We start from the raw sequence: 17711 nt of genomic DNA, 5'->3' as shown, positions 1-17711 counted from the left end.
GCTAGCTTTTCTAGACATATCACCTGCAAATGATTGTAGTGATTTGAGGAAATAATTTGCAAAAATCATTCCCATAACACCAAACTGAAAAGAAAAATGTATAAATGCAATCAACCTAACGTAGTTAAATTCACATGTATGGACAGTACAAAAATAGTAATTGAATGTTTAGGTGGACTGAATATGGAAAAGTCAACCAAGTGTTTATTGAGGTTCCAAAAATAAATAATTTACAGAGAATTAGGGTACCGATTTTAGGGGATGTGTGGGCTACAGGGTCCAAGAAATGTGTCGGTGTGTTGAAGAGGCAGGCAATCTAAAAATCACCCATCAAGTGATTTCTCTGAACTCTGGGAGGGCTATTTTGAAAATGTCAAGTAATGTGAAAACAAATAACCCAATTCAAAAGTGGGTAAAAGATTTAAATAGACAATTTTTTCAGAGAAGATATATAAATGGCCAATAAGCACATGGAAAACATGCTCAGCATCACTAATCATCAGGGAATTACTAACCAAAACCACAATGAGATAGTACCTCATACCCATTAGGATGGCCACTATCAACAGAAAATAACAAAAGTGGAGACATTAAAGCCCTTGTGCATTGTTGGTGGAAATGTAAAATAATATAGCCACTATGCAACACAGTATGATGGTTCCTCAAAGAATTAAAAATAGGACTACATTTAATCCAGCAATTCTACTTCTGGGTATATTCCAGAAGATATGAAAGCAAGGACTTGAAAGGTATTTGTACACCCATATTCACAGCAGCATTACTTACTGATTAGGAGCTCTCTACCTTGCTGTTATTCAGCACATTATAGTAATTTTTAATACATTAGTTATGTACCTCATTTATAATAGCCAAATCATAAGTACAGAAATATTACAAAAAAAATCAATACCAGCGAAGAGTGTCTAATTTTCCATACACTCTACTCCACTTACAATGAATACCACAAAGCCATATGCTTTCCATGCTTTCCTGTTGTGGGCCCTTGGAAATCAGTTAAAATTGGGATTAATGTTAAAGTGGATAAGCTTTGTGATTTATCCAAGAAGAGATTATGTGGAAAAATGTAATTATTAATAAATGCAGTTTATTATATAACATCTTTAAAAACATGGGGTAAATAAAATAATTGTAAATTCCACTCATGAACTTACTTTCACCCTGATGCATTATCTCTTCAAGTTTGCTTTGTAGTCTCTAGGAGGTAAAAGGAACACTTTAATTTCCAATCCACCAAATAATTCAATTGGCATATTTTACAGGAAAAGCCAAGAAACACGAAGTTACTAGGAATGGTCCTTGTCATTGGGAAGAGAACTTGGGGGTATGTGGAAGGCACAGCTGGCAGCACTGGAAGGGACCCACATAGCCATCTTGGACATTCCTGAGGCAGAGTGGTGAGGATGAGAACTTACCCGTGTTTTGGGTAAGGGAATTAAATTCATACAAGGTTATAAGAAAAATGGGTGAGTGAGAAAAAAGGACATGACAAGTCTATCCCCACAGTGCGGGACACAGCCTTGAATAAGTCATCTCCTACATAAATGCAGTGCCAGTGTCCACTGCTCTACTGAATTCCAGATCCTCAGATACTGATACTGCAGAGGTTCCTCAGTATACACGGAAGCTGACTTTAATATATCCCTTCAACCCAAAATTTGCTCCTTTTCTTGAGGTCCATTACAGGCAAATGTTAGGCAAAAAAATCACAGAATCATCATTAACCACTCCCTCTCATTCACTTTATACTGGATTCAAGTGATAAGTTCTCAAATTCACATCCTCCCCTCTCTCCACCTCCACTGCCAGACCCAGCTCTGGCTCTCAAGACATTATGCTAAGTGTAATAACCTTGAAGACATTATACTCAGGGTAAGAAGCTAGACCCAAAAGGACAATATACTGTATGATTCCACTTATCTGAGGAGCCTAGAGTAATCAAATTCATGGAGTTTAAAAGTAGAACTGTGGTTTCCAGGGCGGGGCGGTAGGGAGGAACAGGGCGTAATCGTCTAACAGGTCCACGAGAAGTGGAAAAATTTCCGGAGATGGATGGTGGTGATGGCTGCACAGCAGTGTAAATACATTCAATGCCACTGAAATGGTAGGTTTCATGCTATGTGTATGTTACAGCAAGTAAAAGAATGAAAATTTTTTTTTTCAAAAACTGATAGAACACCAAACTGTTGGTGAGAATGTGGAGTGAACAAAACATCATACATTATAGTTAGGACATAAAATGCTACAACACTTTGGAAAGAGGTCTGATAATGTTTTATAAAATTAAACCTATAGCTAGCCAGTGACCCAGCAATTCACTCCTTGGAACAGACCCCAGGGAAATAAAAATATTTGCATACAAGAGTGATTACAGCAGCTTTATTGGTAATAGCCAAATCTAGAACTCACTCAGGTGTCAACCAATACAAGAATGGATAAGCTGTGGTATATTCATACAATTGTATACTAAGGGACAAATACTGATAGTCAATAACAGAGATAAAGATCAAAATCATTATGCTGAGTGCAAGAGGAATTATACAATAATACCCATCGAGTGATTCCATTAATATAGATGAACAGAGTAGATAAAACTAATCCATGGTGGGAAAAAAATCAGAAGCGTGGTTATCTCTAGGGTAATGGAAGTGGGAACTGCCTGGGAAGGAGCATGAGAGAACTTTTTGGGAAACGGTAATGTTCTCTATCTCGTTAAGCACTAGGGTTACACAGGGTACGCATTGGTCAAAACAAATCAAATGGTACTTTTAAGACTTCTACATTTTGTTGTATGTAAATTTTACCTTAAAAAAGTATTGCAAAAAAATACTGAACTCTAGTCAATGACATGCATGATAAAAATATTGAGGTAAAATATACTATTGCCTGCAACTTACTTTGAAAGAGAAGAAATTAAAATGGACTGATGAAAACTTATACATGTTATATGTCAATTATATTTCAAAGAAAAGACAGATTAATGAATGGAGGTACAGGCAGAAACATGACAAAGCAAATATAGTAAAATGTTACCTTTAGCATTATTAAGAAGGCACCATGAATATCTCCTTTCTTTTCTAACAGATAGGCAGTGACTTCATGAAGTTGATACTTCTGGGTAATCTAGGGAAGAAGAAAAGATAAGGATTTTTGTTTATGAATTTTTTTGTGAAGTGAGAAGATCCTATTAAGATAAAAACACCTCCATGATAATAAATAAAGAATCCATACCTTGGTAGTATGTTACTTCATAGTATAATATGCAGATATTTGATGTTTTGGTCTTATAGTGCCCTATCTTGGATTCTGACTAGACCAAGTACATTCACTTTTTTCACTTATTTATTTAAAAAATGTTACACATATGAATAAGGTATATCCACTGAAGAAAAGGGAACTATATTATGTTATTACATAAATAGTAGTACTATAACCCAGAAATTGAAAAGTATAATTATACACAAAATATTTAGTACAAAACAATAATGAAAATACTATGTATCAACTTGTGGGCTCTAAATAAAAAATTAATAAACTAGAGTTTCTTATAAGTGAAAAAGAAGTACCAATTAAACTTAAATAAAAGAAAATAATGCCATAGAAAGAAACAATAGAGAAATACCAGAGATGTTTAACAAATCCAAAATTAGTCTTTGAAAAGACTAATAAAGTAGATGCCCTGGCTGGTGTTGCTCAGTGGATTAAGTGCCGGCCTGCGAACCTAAGGGTCGCTGGTTCGATTCTCAGTCAGAGTACATGCCTGGGTGCAGACCAGGTCAGGTCCCCAGTAGGGAGTGCAAGAGAGGCAATCACACATTTATGTTTCTTTCCCTCTCTTTCTCCCTCCCTTCTTCTCTCTTCTAAAATAAATAGATAAAATCTTTAAAAAAATTAATAACATACAGTAGCAATAATTGATAAACAAATGTCATTTCAAAAATTTCTTTTCAGATTGTTAACAAAAATATAAGTACCTGGAACAAATTTTTAAAAATACGTGCAAGAACTTTATGTAAAATATCACAAAGTTATAAATTACAAAAATATGACTTATCAAAGAGCAAAAAGGCATTTTAGAAAGATAACCATGTTTCTGAATGTGAAGAAAATACCATAAGATGTCAATCTTCCCTGAATTAATCTATAAATTCAATGTATTCCAGAAGATGTTTTTTTAAAGAAACCTGACAATCTGATTCTTAAATTGATGTGGCGTAATAAGAGGTCAACGTAGCCAAAGAATTTTAAAGAAAAAGAATGAGGAAGGAAGACTCTTCTTTCAAAGAAGAAGCCTTATCTAAACCTACATTAAAAAGTGTGTGGTGTGGGCATAGAGAAAGACAGATAATCAAAGGAAGAGAACAGAATCCACAAACAGATTCATGTACATTTGGAAGTTTGGTGTGTGTTACAATGGCATTATAAATCAGTGAAGAAAGGACAATAAAAAGCCACATGGGCCATTAGCCATCCACATGAAAAAATATATATATATAAATCCCTCTCTTGATCTGTTCATAGAAATAAATTCCAGATGAATTAAAAGCCTACATGTAAAAGGCTAACTTATAAAATTCATAAAAGAGGATATCCTTGAAGTCAAGGTCAAAAGGAAGTAAGACTAATACACAAAAAATTAAACATTAAGGGAAAAGACTGATAAATTAAAAAGAAGTCACTAAAAACCAAGTCAAAAGATACGCCATAAGAGACTGGAAGAAGAAATCAACTTATGAAATCAACTATGTGTTAGAGATCTAGAAACTAAACAGAATTTCTAGAAATCAGTAAGAGAAGGGCAAAAACTCAGTACAAAAATGATATGAATAATTCAGTGAAAAGAAAAACCCAAAGGGTCATTAAAATGTAAAGATATTCAATGTCATGAGTAATCAATGATACCCTTCCCACTGGCAAAAAAGACTAGGAATTAGCAAGGATGTGGAAAAACAGCAGATATCAAACAATGACAACGAGAATAGAAACAAATGGGAAACCAGCTTCGCGCTATCACTAGAATCAAACTGCTCTGTTGTCCAAAGAACTCCACTTCCAGAGGCACTACTTAGAGAAACCTGATGACTAATGTAGCATTGTTTATAAGGGCAAAAGACCGGGAACAATCTGAATATCTATGAATATGGGAATATATAAACTGCGGCATATTCATTCCATTGTTCATGTGGAAAATAATAATTAATAAATAGTAATACAAGAATAAACTCTGTGTTTCACATACTCACAACTGTAAACCTACTTTTGTCCTGCCTTGTATATGTGAAAAGGAAACAGCATGGATGGGAAGGATCCACTTCCCACCTTCAGTTTGGTGGTGGCCTCAGGGAAGGGAGGGGGCATGACAAATAAAAGGTGCTTATTTCTAAAACAAAACGACAATGAAAAAACAGCACAACAACAAATATCTGAAGCCAGTATGGCAACATATTAATATTTATAAAATTGGTTTCGTGGTTGCCTATGCATTTGATGTTACTTCTGCACATTTCTGCATATTTGAAATATTTCATAATTTAAAAAATTTTAAGTGTGGGCAGTTCAGGAGGTGGATGCAGAAAATACACATCACTGGTAGATGAGTGCTGATAGTAAAAGAAAGGAGACATACAGTAGTTTAACTTTTAAACAGGGAACATGCTATCCTCTTATAGTAGATTAGATATATACACATGTATGTACACTTTCATTTTCATCTGGGAACAGGCAAGAATGGGGGAAGACAATAAAGGCAATGACAGTGCTAGGCTACTGAGGCTCACTGAGTAGGAGGACTATGTAACCATCAGTGCCTGCAAACAGGAGCTGGTTCTTTCCTTTTCATACTTTTACTGCACTCCTTTTTATATGTTTATCGGTTGGCTAGAGTGTCTGCGAAGCTTGATTAATAATGATGGACGTGTGCTGTTTCTGACTTTACGAGAACACAAGTCACATGAAAGCAGTTTATTGTCACAGCAATGAGAAGCATGCACTATGGAGTCAGACTGTCTGGATTCAACTTCAGGTGCTACCACTTACTAGCTATGAATTTAGGTAAGTAATTTAGTATGTGAGTCTCCCTTTGCTCATTTGTGAAATGGTGAATGATTAGGAAAAGTGCACTCTTGCTCTCTCCACATAGTTAGTCTTACCTGGATAGTTTCTTCCAGGCGGTAGCCCTCAAGGACTTGCAATGTCTCTGTAACCTGGGTTGGGTTGAACTGACACAACAGCTCAATGAATTGCTCTGTGATGCAGGGTGATATCTGCAGCAACTCCTGATTTACATGAATACCTTCCCTGGAAACAAAAGGCAGAAGAGCAGCATAGTTTCATCATATCTATAACTAAGGCTTATCATCTTCAAACCAAGACTACCTCTGGTCATGAATTAAAAATCTCACTGTGACTTAGATTATTAGGGTAAACTGTATATTACATCACAGGTACTCTAAACCAGAGGTCCCCAATTCCTGGGCCGTGGACCGTACTGTGCACCGTACAACAGGTCCTGTGGCCTGTTGGGAACCAGGCCGAGAGGGAAGCTCACCTGAGTTCTGCCTCCTTCCCTGCTCCCTTCATGGAAAAATGGGTCACTGGTACCACAAAATTTGGGGACCACTGCTCTAAATCACAGTATTTCCCAGTTTACACTGAATAATTAAGGAAATGATATTCAGTGGAGGCTCCCATAAATCATACCAGAAGTTATACTGTAGCTCCAACATAATAGATCCCCCAATTCAGTTTAAACAATTTGATTCATATATATAGATAGGTGGATATTCCATCTTCCAGTCTCAACAGCTGTCTCTCCCTCATGGCACCAATCACACCAGGTTCTAATGACTTCTTTAATTATCCATCTTCTCTAAAAGACTGTAAACTCTGTGAGGGTAGGTACCAGCTTGTCTTCCCACTAATGAATTCTTGAAACCTCCAACAGTGTACTTTCACTAAGCATCAATTTATTATGTGCCAAGACTATGCTAATTTTAATAGTCATTAAAGTTAGCAGTGGGTATGTGGCACAGCAGGTAGCTGATAGATGACTAATAAAAAGAGCTTTGAGAAATGGATATAATGAGTTGTATTTATGAGCAAGAATGACAAGCAAGTCAGAAATGGATGTCAATTCACTAATGCTACAGTTTACTTATTAAAGTTTTGATTAAGTTGATGTTGCCTAATCATTCCCCAGAAGACACGTTCTTTCCCTCACAAATGAATGCATCAAAATCTGTTCATTTGGGTGATTTGCTTGGTTTGATGTGTATTCATATCTTCATTATTTGTAAAGGGTTTTGCAAATAAATGTCTGGAAAGAATCAAACACTGTGACTCATCGGCAGATGCTTATGTCTAATCTTGATTTGCTCCATAGCTTTGCATTTATAAGACATATTAACAGAAGTAGGACGTAGATAAAATATTAACATTGCCTACAATATGGTGTAAACATTTGAAAAGTACATCAGCTCACCTTAATGTCCACAAACACTGATTAGCATTCCCTTTTTTCTTTTACCTAATAGTGTTCTATTGAGACACTACCTTCATCACACCTAGAGAACTATTATCATGTCCTTGGGTTTATCATGTGCACCCTCTATTTCTTCATGTAGACCCTTCTGACAGGATCCATTCCTAGCCATATCTGACTTTGTTGCCCTAGTCCTTGTAATCTTCACCCCCCTATTTTATATTTGGTTTATATTTGGTTTCCTCCATATGAGGGCAGTCCAATTTACTGCTTCCAGTCAGTTAAGTTCAGTTTCATGTGCGTTTTACTGAGCACCTATTTATTATGTGCCAAGGCTGTGCTAATGCTGGGGAAACAATGATGAATGCAGGTCTTTGCTCTCAAAGTTTAGGCTGTACTTGGCCACAAACACTTAATAGATAATTGTTAAGTTACGTGGTAGGAACACTAAGGTGGTGGTTTACATAGGGAATAGTGGTCACTTAACAAACTCTGGAGTTAAAGACAGCCGTGAAATACAAAACAACAACAACAAAAATTGAAAACCTCGTCTTTGGGATTTACAGCCAATTTGAGAAGATATTGAATTAGCCCATTAGTGAGTACAGAAAGCCCCAGGCAGCAGAACATCATCGCCCAACTGCTGGTCAAGACTGAGCACCATAAAGCTCTTAATTTGGGAAAGATTTCCTGTGTCTAAATATAATTCTTCCTGTAACTGAAGCCTCTTACTAGTAAAAAGAAGTGCTATTTATTATCATTTGCAGAAAACATTAAGTCTTCACTTAAAGAAAAGTTCCTCGGTCTAAATTAATCCTTTCTTTTCTCTTGCTTATAACTTTCTTGTCCTACACAGTTTGTGCCAATAAAAATCTTCCATTTAGTACAGCTTCACGAGCACCTCTCTATTCACTAGATGGGATGCTCCCGATTCAAAATTGCTTAATAAAGCCAATTAAATCTTTCAATTTACTCAGTTGAGTTTTTGTTCTTTAACGGGGCAAAGAACATAATGAATATTAAGCTATCTACATCTCTCCATGTCCTCTCACTATCATTCAGTCACACACACACAGATAGGATGTGCGCTGAGTGGGTTAAGAACAGGCCTCCCCAAGATGTGCTACTTTGGCATGTAGATTATTTAGAGCTGAAGGCAATCAAGACCCTGCAGGCTTAAGAGAAAATTTTCCCTTTCCCTTAAAGAATTTAAAGTGGAACCTTGCCCATATGAGTGATTACCTATTTATATGGCAGGGCAAATAACTAATTATTGAACACCTGCTCTTCTTGCCATCCTGTGAGTTACCCTCCTCCGATATGGAGCTCCAGATGCCTCGTGTGTGTAGGATCTGACTCATACATGTGGGGCTCCCATACACATGTATACAATGAAATTTGGTTATTTTTATCTTGTTAATCTGTCTCATACAGACTCAATTATTAGACCAACTGAGAGAACATAGAAGGGTAGAGGAAAACTTCTTCCTCCCCAACAGTGCATACTATTTTAATGTTATGTATTTTTGTCAGTTTAGCATTATTTTTATATTTATATAGCCATGTTTGTCAATTTGGTATTTAATTATGCTCATATGCCTTAATATTTATTTAGCCATCTCCCTCAACCACTTTTTAAGATAGTTTTTCTCACTATATAAATGCTAATATGGATATTTGAATATTAACTACTTTTTCTTTCATAGTATTTCCTTAAAATATATTTTCCAAAACATAATCACTGGATCAAAGCACATGCATAACTTTTAAGCTCTTAATACATATAGGTAATTGCTCTCCAGGAAACAGAGTGGACTAAGAGGGAAGAAAACATGTTTGAAGGGGGAGTGCCCACATGTGGCGTAGCCTATGAACAATTAGTTCAGTATGGTTGCAGAATAAAGGGGAAAAGAGAAAAGTCAGAACAAAAAAATGAAGCTGGGTATGGTTGAATCAGATCAAGAAGGGACTGCACACCACGAGGAGTTTAGATTTTACCTTGAATAATGGGAACTGAGAGAATTGTGAGAAGGGGAAAGGAGACATTATCATTACTTGTCTGCTTGAAAACAGAAGTAGAATTAGGAAGACTGGTTAGGAGACCAGCAAGTGAGACCAGGAGAGAGATGCTGCGTGACTGAACCAGTGTGTGCAGACAAGAGCTGGACACACATGGAAATCGTAGCCCTGAGGTAGATTTTTGATGACTGGTTCTCTGTGGTGGAGCTGACAAGGTAGAGTAGAGTAGTTAAGAGAAAGTAAAAAATTCATCACTCAAGATTTTTTAAAAACACTACCATTGCTTAATTACTTGTCTATTTCCTCCATCCGAATGGAAATATTATAAAGGCAGGGCTTCATCTCATTCACCATTTAACTTCCTGTGTCTTTCAGTGCTTAGTATGCTGTATTTACTCAGTAAATTGTTAAGTGAAATAAATGGGCAGATATGCCATTTGCTAAGAGAGAAAATAAAGGAAAAAAAACAGGTTTGTATTTAAAGGTATGATTTTGAGCCATTTCAAACTCTCACATAGTAATCAGCAGATAATAACATCATGATAAAGAATTATGAATAAAGAGAGAGAACAAGGCATGTAAGCTATTTTCTACCTATCCATCTATCTGCCTACCTCTCTATCAGGTCTGGAGATTAGGAGACAATGGTATATTAGAAGTCAAAAGACTGAATTTGAGCTGCTGGCAAAGTACTGCACTAAGCAAAGACACAATATCTGGTGGTAGGCCTGGTCAAGTTGATAGCCACTCATTAAAGCAGAAAGGTATTTTTATATGTCAAAGTACACAGATACATATAACGTTCTAGTTTTAAATTTTAACTTTGATATATATTATTTGGACACTGACTGTGTCAGTATCTTAAAATGTCCCTTCAAAATTATGTACAGAAGCACCAACAGATTCAACTTAAATCCAAAGCCTAACCATTTCCGTAATCCATGTTTTGCTCCTTGGCAAAGACACTCATTCACTTAGCAATGTTCAATTTTTACTTTATTTTGATTAAAGACTTAGAAATATAATCTGACTTTTTTGTGGGTTTTTCTCCTATGAGAAAATTATACCATATATTTCAGAAACCTCCAGGACATTGTTAACAAAGGCTAATTTGACATTACCAAGAAAATCATACTGAGGAAAAAACTGTGAATATAAATGTACCTGAACATTCTCCTTATTTTTATGAAACTTATAGCCTCACAAAAACCATTAGCATCTTTTTGTATTAACCTTCAAGCATTCCCAGTGCAGAAAAGACCTGCATCTGGATGTACATATGTCAGAACTCCTGTGAGAATTCTTGGCCAGCAGGAAGGCACACAGGGAGCGGGGAGGTGGTGGTGGTGGGGGGGGAGCTCATGTAGCAGCTGTCCCAGAGAAGGGATTTAGAGGAATATGCAAATCCTTTCTCTCCCAAACTCTGGCCTCAATTCAGGAAAACAATTTGCCACTAAAGGATTAAACCCCCACCTCCTCCCCTCAAAACTATCTAATCTTTCTACATACAGATGTCTCCAATATCTTTGTAGGTCAATTAATTCTACTGAGGACATCATTTACATAGCAAAGATAACTTAAAGAAATTGAATAAAGAAAATAGAAATCCGGTATACATAAGAATTCAACTAGATGGTTTGTTCCTTTAAAAATACTGTTGACAAAATAAAGAGCTACCCTTTCAAAAACAGCTGATTTGCCCAGGCTGGTGTAGCTCTGTGGACTGAATGCAGGCCTGCAAACCAAAAGGTTGCTGGTTTGATTCCTGGTCAGAGCACGTGTCTGGGTTGCAGGCCAGGTCCCCAGTTCAGGGTGTGTGAGAAGCAGCTGATTGTTTCTCTCATACATAGATGTTTCTCTCCCTCCCTTTCCCTCTTTCTGAAAATAAATAAAATCTTAAAAAATTTTAACTCAATGAATACATGTAATATGCTAAATCAAAATTGCATAAACTGCTCAGTGGATTGAGCGCGGGCTGGGAACCAAAGTGTCCCAGGTTCGATTCCCAGCCAGGGTACATTCCTGGGTTGCAGGCCATGACCCCCAGCAACCGCACATGGATGTTTCTCTCTCTCTCTCTCTATCTCCCTCCCTTCCCTCTCTAAAAATAAAATAAATAAAATATTTAAAAAAAATTGCATAAACTATATATACACAAGAATGATGGTGCTATTAACTCAGTTTTGGGGGGGGGCAAGAACAGAAAAAAGCAATATTCTGTTATGACACACAAGCAGTCCCCATCTCAAAGTAACTGCTTTCTTTTGTTTGCTCTGCTCTCCAGAATGCTTCCATAAGAGTTTCATGAGGAGGATAAACCTGGATGTTTAAAAATATTCTATTGCTTAAGAAGAACAAAAAGGGAAGAATGAAAGGCAAAAATAGTCTCAAGTCGTCTGCCAGAGAAAACTGCTAGGCAGGGCCAGTCTATTTATTCTTGATGTCCTTTTGTCCCTGCTGTGAATGAAAAACGGCTTCTCTAAGAAATCTGATTAGTTCAAGAGCCTGAAAGTAACCTCACAGGGTGATCTGATCATAAATTCCTAGGGAGATCATGGTGGGTAGTCACGCTCCAGGCCTATAACCTCTCCACACCTTTGAAATGCCACAGTAATCACCCCCAAGGGAGGTGTAACTACCTTCCAGGGAGCACCCAATCTTGTTATTGATCCTGTAATCCAATCAGAGATGTCCCCACCTTGCTTTTTCCCTCTTTCATATAATTTTCCTTATAGTTTCCTCCTTTATTCCAAATGTATAAAAAGACGTGCAAAACTGTCATTCACTGAAGCCCTTGAGATCCTGCTTCGAGGCACCTGACATCAGTTCTGGCTCAAATAAACTCATAAAAATTCTCCACAGGTTTGGATGTTCTTATATCAACACTAAATACATTTTTCCATACTGTACTCCCCTAGTTTCCCACTTCAGTTTTCCCAGTACCTGACAAGACTCTGATCTAATCCTTTACTTCAGGTTAATCAACAAGCATACCCATTTTTTAAAATTGTTGTTCTAACTAGCACACCCATTTTAAAAAGCTAAACTGGGATGGGAAATCAGTCATTCAGAGCCTAATGTAAACTAGTCTACACTACCTGCTGTCTTCTTACCCTGGAGGTCAGTGGGTCCTAGAAAAGTATTTTTTCATCAGTGTGTATGCTTAATTGTATTTATATGTTACTTGGGCACTCTCACTGTAAAAGTGTCATAATACAGAAGTTGACAAAGAAATTTGAGTTTTGATTGGGCTTTTAAAAAATCGATATACTTAGGAACAATACAACTGAGTGTGCTTATCAAGTGGAGAGCCTGAGGCAGTCTGTGTACCCTGCACCCCTGGGCGGAGGCAGGGTTCAAAGGACATCAAAGATACACTTTCTATAATCAAAACTGTGTCTAAGGCTAGCTCCAGAAGGTACTCGTTCTTAGCTCATCTGCACTCAGGCTTCTTAACCTTGGTCCTCTCCCTCAATCCAGAATTCTGTATATCACTGGTGACAGAGTTCAGGATATGCTACCCCAAAATATGGTACCTTGGCATAATGAGTATTTCAAACTAAAAGGATCTGAGAAATGGCAGGTGCAGAAAAGACTCCCTGACCTTCCTCCTTCACCCCAAGCAGATTATAAAACTTTCATGTGAGAGTGCTCTCCCTATACCTGGAGGAAATGAGCATCCTTATCCCTGAAGATAGATGAACACTGAGAGGACTCCAAACAAACAGGCCTTGCTCAGTTTTCCCAGTATATCATCCTTAGCTCATGTCCTTTGGTCCTATCCCATTTTTCCATAACTTTCTACTCTTCATCTAGCAAAACACTCCAGTTTAACTGCTTCTTCAGGTCCTTCATTAGGAGGCTCCTGTGTCATGTAAAACTTTAAGTAAGTTTGTATACTTTTCTCTTCTTAATCTGTCTTTTATACAGAGGCCCAGCCAAGAACCTAAAAGGAAAATATTTTTCTCCTCCACCCCTGCCTTTAACCCTCAATGTAAATATATATAGTATTATATACACTCAATGTAAATTGAATGTGTGTATGTGTGTGCATATATATACATACACACACACATAATTATGTATTTACATTGCAGGTTAAACAGACTTTTATGGGTTACTCTGAGAACTATCATTTAAAATGATCTTAATAGCCCTGGAATATTTGGCTCGTTGGTTGGAGCATTGTCTGTTAACCAAAGGGTTGCAGGTTTGATTCCTAGTCACGGCACATGCTTAGGTTGCAGGTTCAATCCCTGCTCCAGGCATATAAGGAAAGGCAACCAATTGATGCTGCTCTCTCTCCCTTCCTCTCTAAAAGCCACGAAAAAATGTCCTCCAGTGAGAAAGAATGTGTGACAAGTTAATTTAGAGTAATTATCCTGGGTTAGGTTTAATTCAGGGAGAGAAAGTGTACTGAGTAAATGTAAAATTATTTGTGGTTTACTAGTGAACAAAACAACTTTCACAGTACTCTTAAAGAGCCTACCTAATTAACCTCTTTCAGATCTAGGTGTAGGTAATAACAGCAAGATTTTTCATGGAAGACCCCTGAAACTTTTGTGATGTGATGTGCTTATTACTGTGAAGTTTAAGTTACAGAGTTATTGCAAGATCAGCACAAATGACTATATATTTATAATACCTAATATTCGTATTTTTTATTTAAAAAAAGTAAGATTGGGTCACCACTGGCTTCTATACTTTTGTTTCACGTGAGAAAAGGACAAGTTCAAAGCTGAACCTTTATGTCCTTCCAGCTTGAGCGTCTCCAGGTAGGATGGTTGGGGAAAAGAACTTGGTTAAAATAAAGGATCCTAGGAGAGGAGGAGTCAGACCCGAAGAGAACATATCTGACACCTGAGGAAACACAGGAGAGGACACAGCAGGAATTATGGGGCACTCAGCCTCCCGAGAAAGGCTGGGAACTGAGGCACAGTGCCTCCTTCCTCTTCCACTAGCTCAGCCCTCTGGCCTTCCCTGTCTTCTCCCCAGCTCTTCCCATCCTTTTCCTTCCCTCCTAACCCCCAACTCCAATTCTGCGATATCTCCATCAGTGAATTCTAGGAGTAGACCAGGGCTCCAACTGGCTCTCAGAGAAATACAAATGATTAATAGAATTTTTTAAAAAAATTTCTTCCTAGCTTCAGTAATATTCTGAGAACAGGGAATTAAGACAGATATTTTGAAGAGGTCTTAAACTGGGGTACAGGAGAAAATGTATTCAGACTGCTTTTCTAAACATCTGAACATGACTCTAAATTCAAATGTGGCAGAGACTACTCAAAGTTTAAATGACTGGGACTTCAAAAAAAATTGTTGCAATCAACCAAATCACTGGTATTTTGATATTTAAAAATAGCAGAGAATACTGGAATAACCAAGACTGATATTATAATCACTTGAGTAAATGGCTATTTTCAATGGCTGGTGTACATTATAATGTAACTTAAAGGTTTATATGTCTGAGGTGAAAGCTGTTGCATCCTGGACTATTACACTTAAGCCAGCGATGCTTAGTTGTAGGTGTACATTGAAAATATCCCCACCCACAGTGACTGTGTGGGGTTGGGCCCAAGCATCTACATATTTTTAACTTTCTTAGGTAATTCTGACACACACTTCTGGTTAAGAATGATTGTCTCAGAGTATATTAAATGTTATTGCCCTCAACTCCCAATGTACTCCATGTAGTCACACAAAGTGTTAAGATCTCACACGAGAGCTGCTTTGCTTACAAAGCTATAACTAATTTCATCATCTCCTTGGGCTAGTTTTTATCTGATGAGTACCAATAAGTAGCACTTAAAAAACATTCAAACTTTCCTTCGTACACTGCCAGGAACAGTTATTTAAAACTAAATACTTCAAATGAGACTTTAAAAGGTAAGACGCTTAGAGATGGGCTGTGATGAGGTGTACACCTTGAGGCCTAAAACCATTAACCTGCAGCATGGAGTAAGGAGCAGGGAGGGGTCAAGCTAGTAGACAAAGAGGAAGCTAGCTGGTTATCCAGTCTTCGTGAGACATGTCCTCATGGTATGACTTCATTATTTTGTTTGACTTATTTTATTAACTTACCATGTATCTTTATGTTCAAATGAAAAGTATTCCTTTAAGATATAATCTATTTTTAAATTATGTATTTTGGTATAATTTATGTAACTGCTACTCCCACTAATACTAAAAATCAGGAGTTGAGCATATTATTTGGATACTGTGGACCAGTTTCTTAACTTCAATGTATTTTCTTTGATTTCTAATCTATGTATTATGAACAACCAAAGTTATCAACATACCTTGGGTCTAGAAGACTCTGCAAAAATTTGAAAAGCAAAACCTGGTTCTGGTTAGAAAAACAATAAAAAAAATATTAAAACAAATTCTTCAAACTATGCCATGGTAAAGAATGACTCTAAAATGTCCCTTAAAAGTGCACACATGCATACAATTATTCCCATTCAGCCCTCTACACAGATCTAAGAAATTTTAAGAATCATTTGGAGATGATTTCCTCTCAGTAATTCTAATCACTGTCACATATTCATTACAAAAACAAAAACAAGCAAAAACAAAAAATGCCCTTTTCCAAGACAAATCCCAGAGCAGGTCTAACACAAGGATGCTCGGAATGACTGGTGCTCTGAGCTGCCGTGCTCAGAGTGAATCTGGCTGTACTGACGGGTTCACACGGCCTCACCTGGTCCTTCCTGAGGCAACGGCCTACTGTGAGATAGGTAAGTAGGTAGGGCGAGAGTCGGAGGCCCAACTAACAACCACCACCAGAAAAGCTCATGAACCCCCCAATATAATTAACCCCAGAAGAGATGGCAAACTGCAACATGTTAGCAATTAATATGCCATGAAATCTGGGTTCTGTTTCCTCCATTTATGAGCTATGTGACTTTGTGTAAATCACTGACATAGCAATTCAGTTTACTTATTTAAAAAAGAACAGCAATATCTTCTCTGCCCTGTGTACAGGGTACAGATGAAAAGTAACTAAGATAAACCCTAGAATACTATATAAATGTAAATGCTCCTAAGTTCTGAGGAAAGCTAAACAGGAATTATTATAGTTTAGTTTTTCCTTTTTCTTCATTTTTTTGACACATTCAAACTTCACCTATTAAAAAGTAGGGACTCTCAAAACTAAAAAGGATTCATGTAATTTAGAATATGACATGTTTAGTATATTTATCAGGCTTTGATTTTTTTTACCTTTTCCCTGGCCTATCACTTTGTTTTATTTTACCTGACTTTCCTTCTGGTTATAACTTAATATTCTGGGTTATTTGTCATTTCAAGAATTCTGAAAACAATAGATCAAAGGCATATTTCTTGTCATTGAAAATAAAGGTACTCTATAAAATGTGTGTGGGATATTGCCTTGCACAATCAATAAAACTCTGCAATAGAAAAATACTTTATTTCTTTAAAAGCAACAGTTGACAATCGAATAGCCACCTTTTAAAAAAATCCATGACATTTTCAGTTTTTATATAATTGCCTAATGAATGACATTACATATATTCATTTTACCTGGCCTCTCTGCCTCTAAATATCTTTAGAGACTATGGGAAAAAGAAAATCCTGCTGTGGGTAATCTTACCTTTTAAACAACAATAACAACACTATAGGTGAGAAGATTCACCAGGATTGCTTTCCTCTATTTTTACTTACTGATTTTTTTTTAAGAGAAAGAGAAGGGAGAGAGAGAGGGAGGGAAGAGGGGAGAGACAGAGACAGAAACATCAGTTTGTTGTTGCCCTTATTTATGCATTCATTGGTTGCTTCCTGTGTGTGCCCTGACCAAAGGTTGACCCAGCAACCTTGGCCTATGGGGATGAAGCTGTAATCAACTGAGCTACTCAGCCAGGGCAGAATTGCTGACTTTTAAAGGGGGTAAGAAGCTCTGTGGGTTGAAAGGAGTTTTAGAACTGGCCTCCTGTTTCCCCCTCACTAGAATGGACTGGATGACCCTCCATGTATTTCCTCAGTATCCTGGGCAGTGCTCTGTTATCATTTAAGTCAAACTATTCTACAGTCATCCTCTGGCTTGTCTTCTTCATTTAACACAGGGATATATTTATATATTTTGTGTATCCTCAGCACTTAATGTTTTTGGCCCACAGTAGGTACATTAAAAACAAACAAACAAACAAAGAAACAAATAAGAAACTGTACATAAACT

General features: G+C 37.1%; 1 protein-coding gene across 2 annotated transcripts in view; it reads right to left on the bottom strand.

Moving 5' to 3' along the window:
- VPS8 (VPS8 subunit of CORVET complex) overlaps nucleotides 1-17711 on the bottom strand; it is a 257614-nt gene that overhangs the window by 91650 nt on the left and 148253 nt on the right. For both annotated transcript variants that reach the window (XM_045851634.1, XM_045851635.1), the window contains 4 exons: nucleotides 15817-15863; nucleotides 6168-6315; nucleotides 3052-3141; nucleotides 1173-1215 (listed from right to left, as the gene is read on the bottom strand). In XM_045851634.1, coding sequence (XP_045707590.1) covers nucleotides 1173-1215; nucleotides 3052-3141; nucleotides 6168-6315; nucleotides 15817-15863 — 328 coding nt within the window. The remainder of the gene's footprint in view (nucleotides 1-1172; nucleotides 1216-3051; nucleotides 3142-6167; nucleotides 6316-15816; nucleotides 15864-17711) is intronic.

Source organism: Phyllostomus hastatus, unplaced genomic scaffold (genome assembly GCF_019186645.2).
Source record: "Phyllostomus hastatus isolate PE091 unplaced genomic scaffold, TTU_PhHast_1.1 phas_contig_86, whole genome shotgun sequence".
NCBI lineage: Eukaryota > Metazoa > Chordata > Mammalia > Chiroptera > Phyllostomidae > Phyllostomus > Phyllostomus hastatus.
This window is presented reverse-complemented; position numbering and strand designations above follow the sequence as displayed.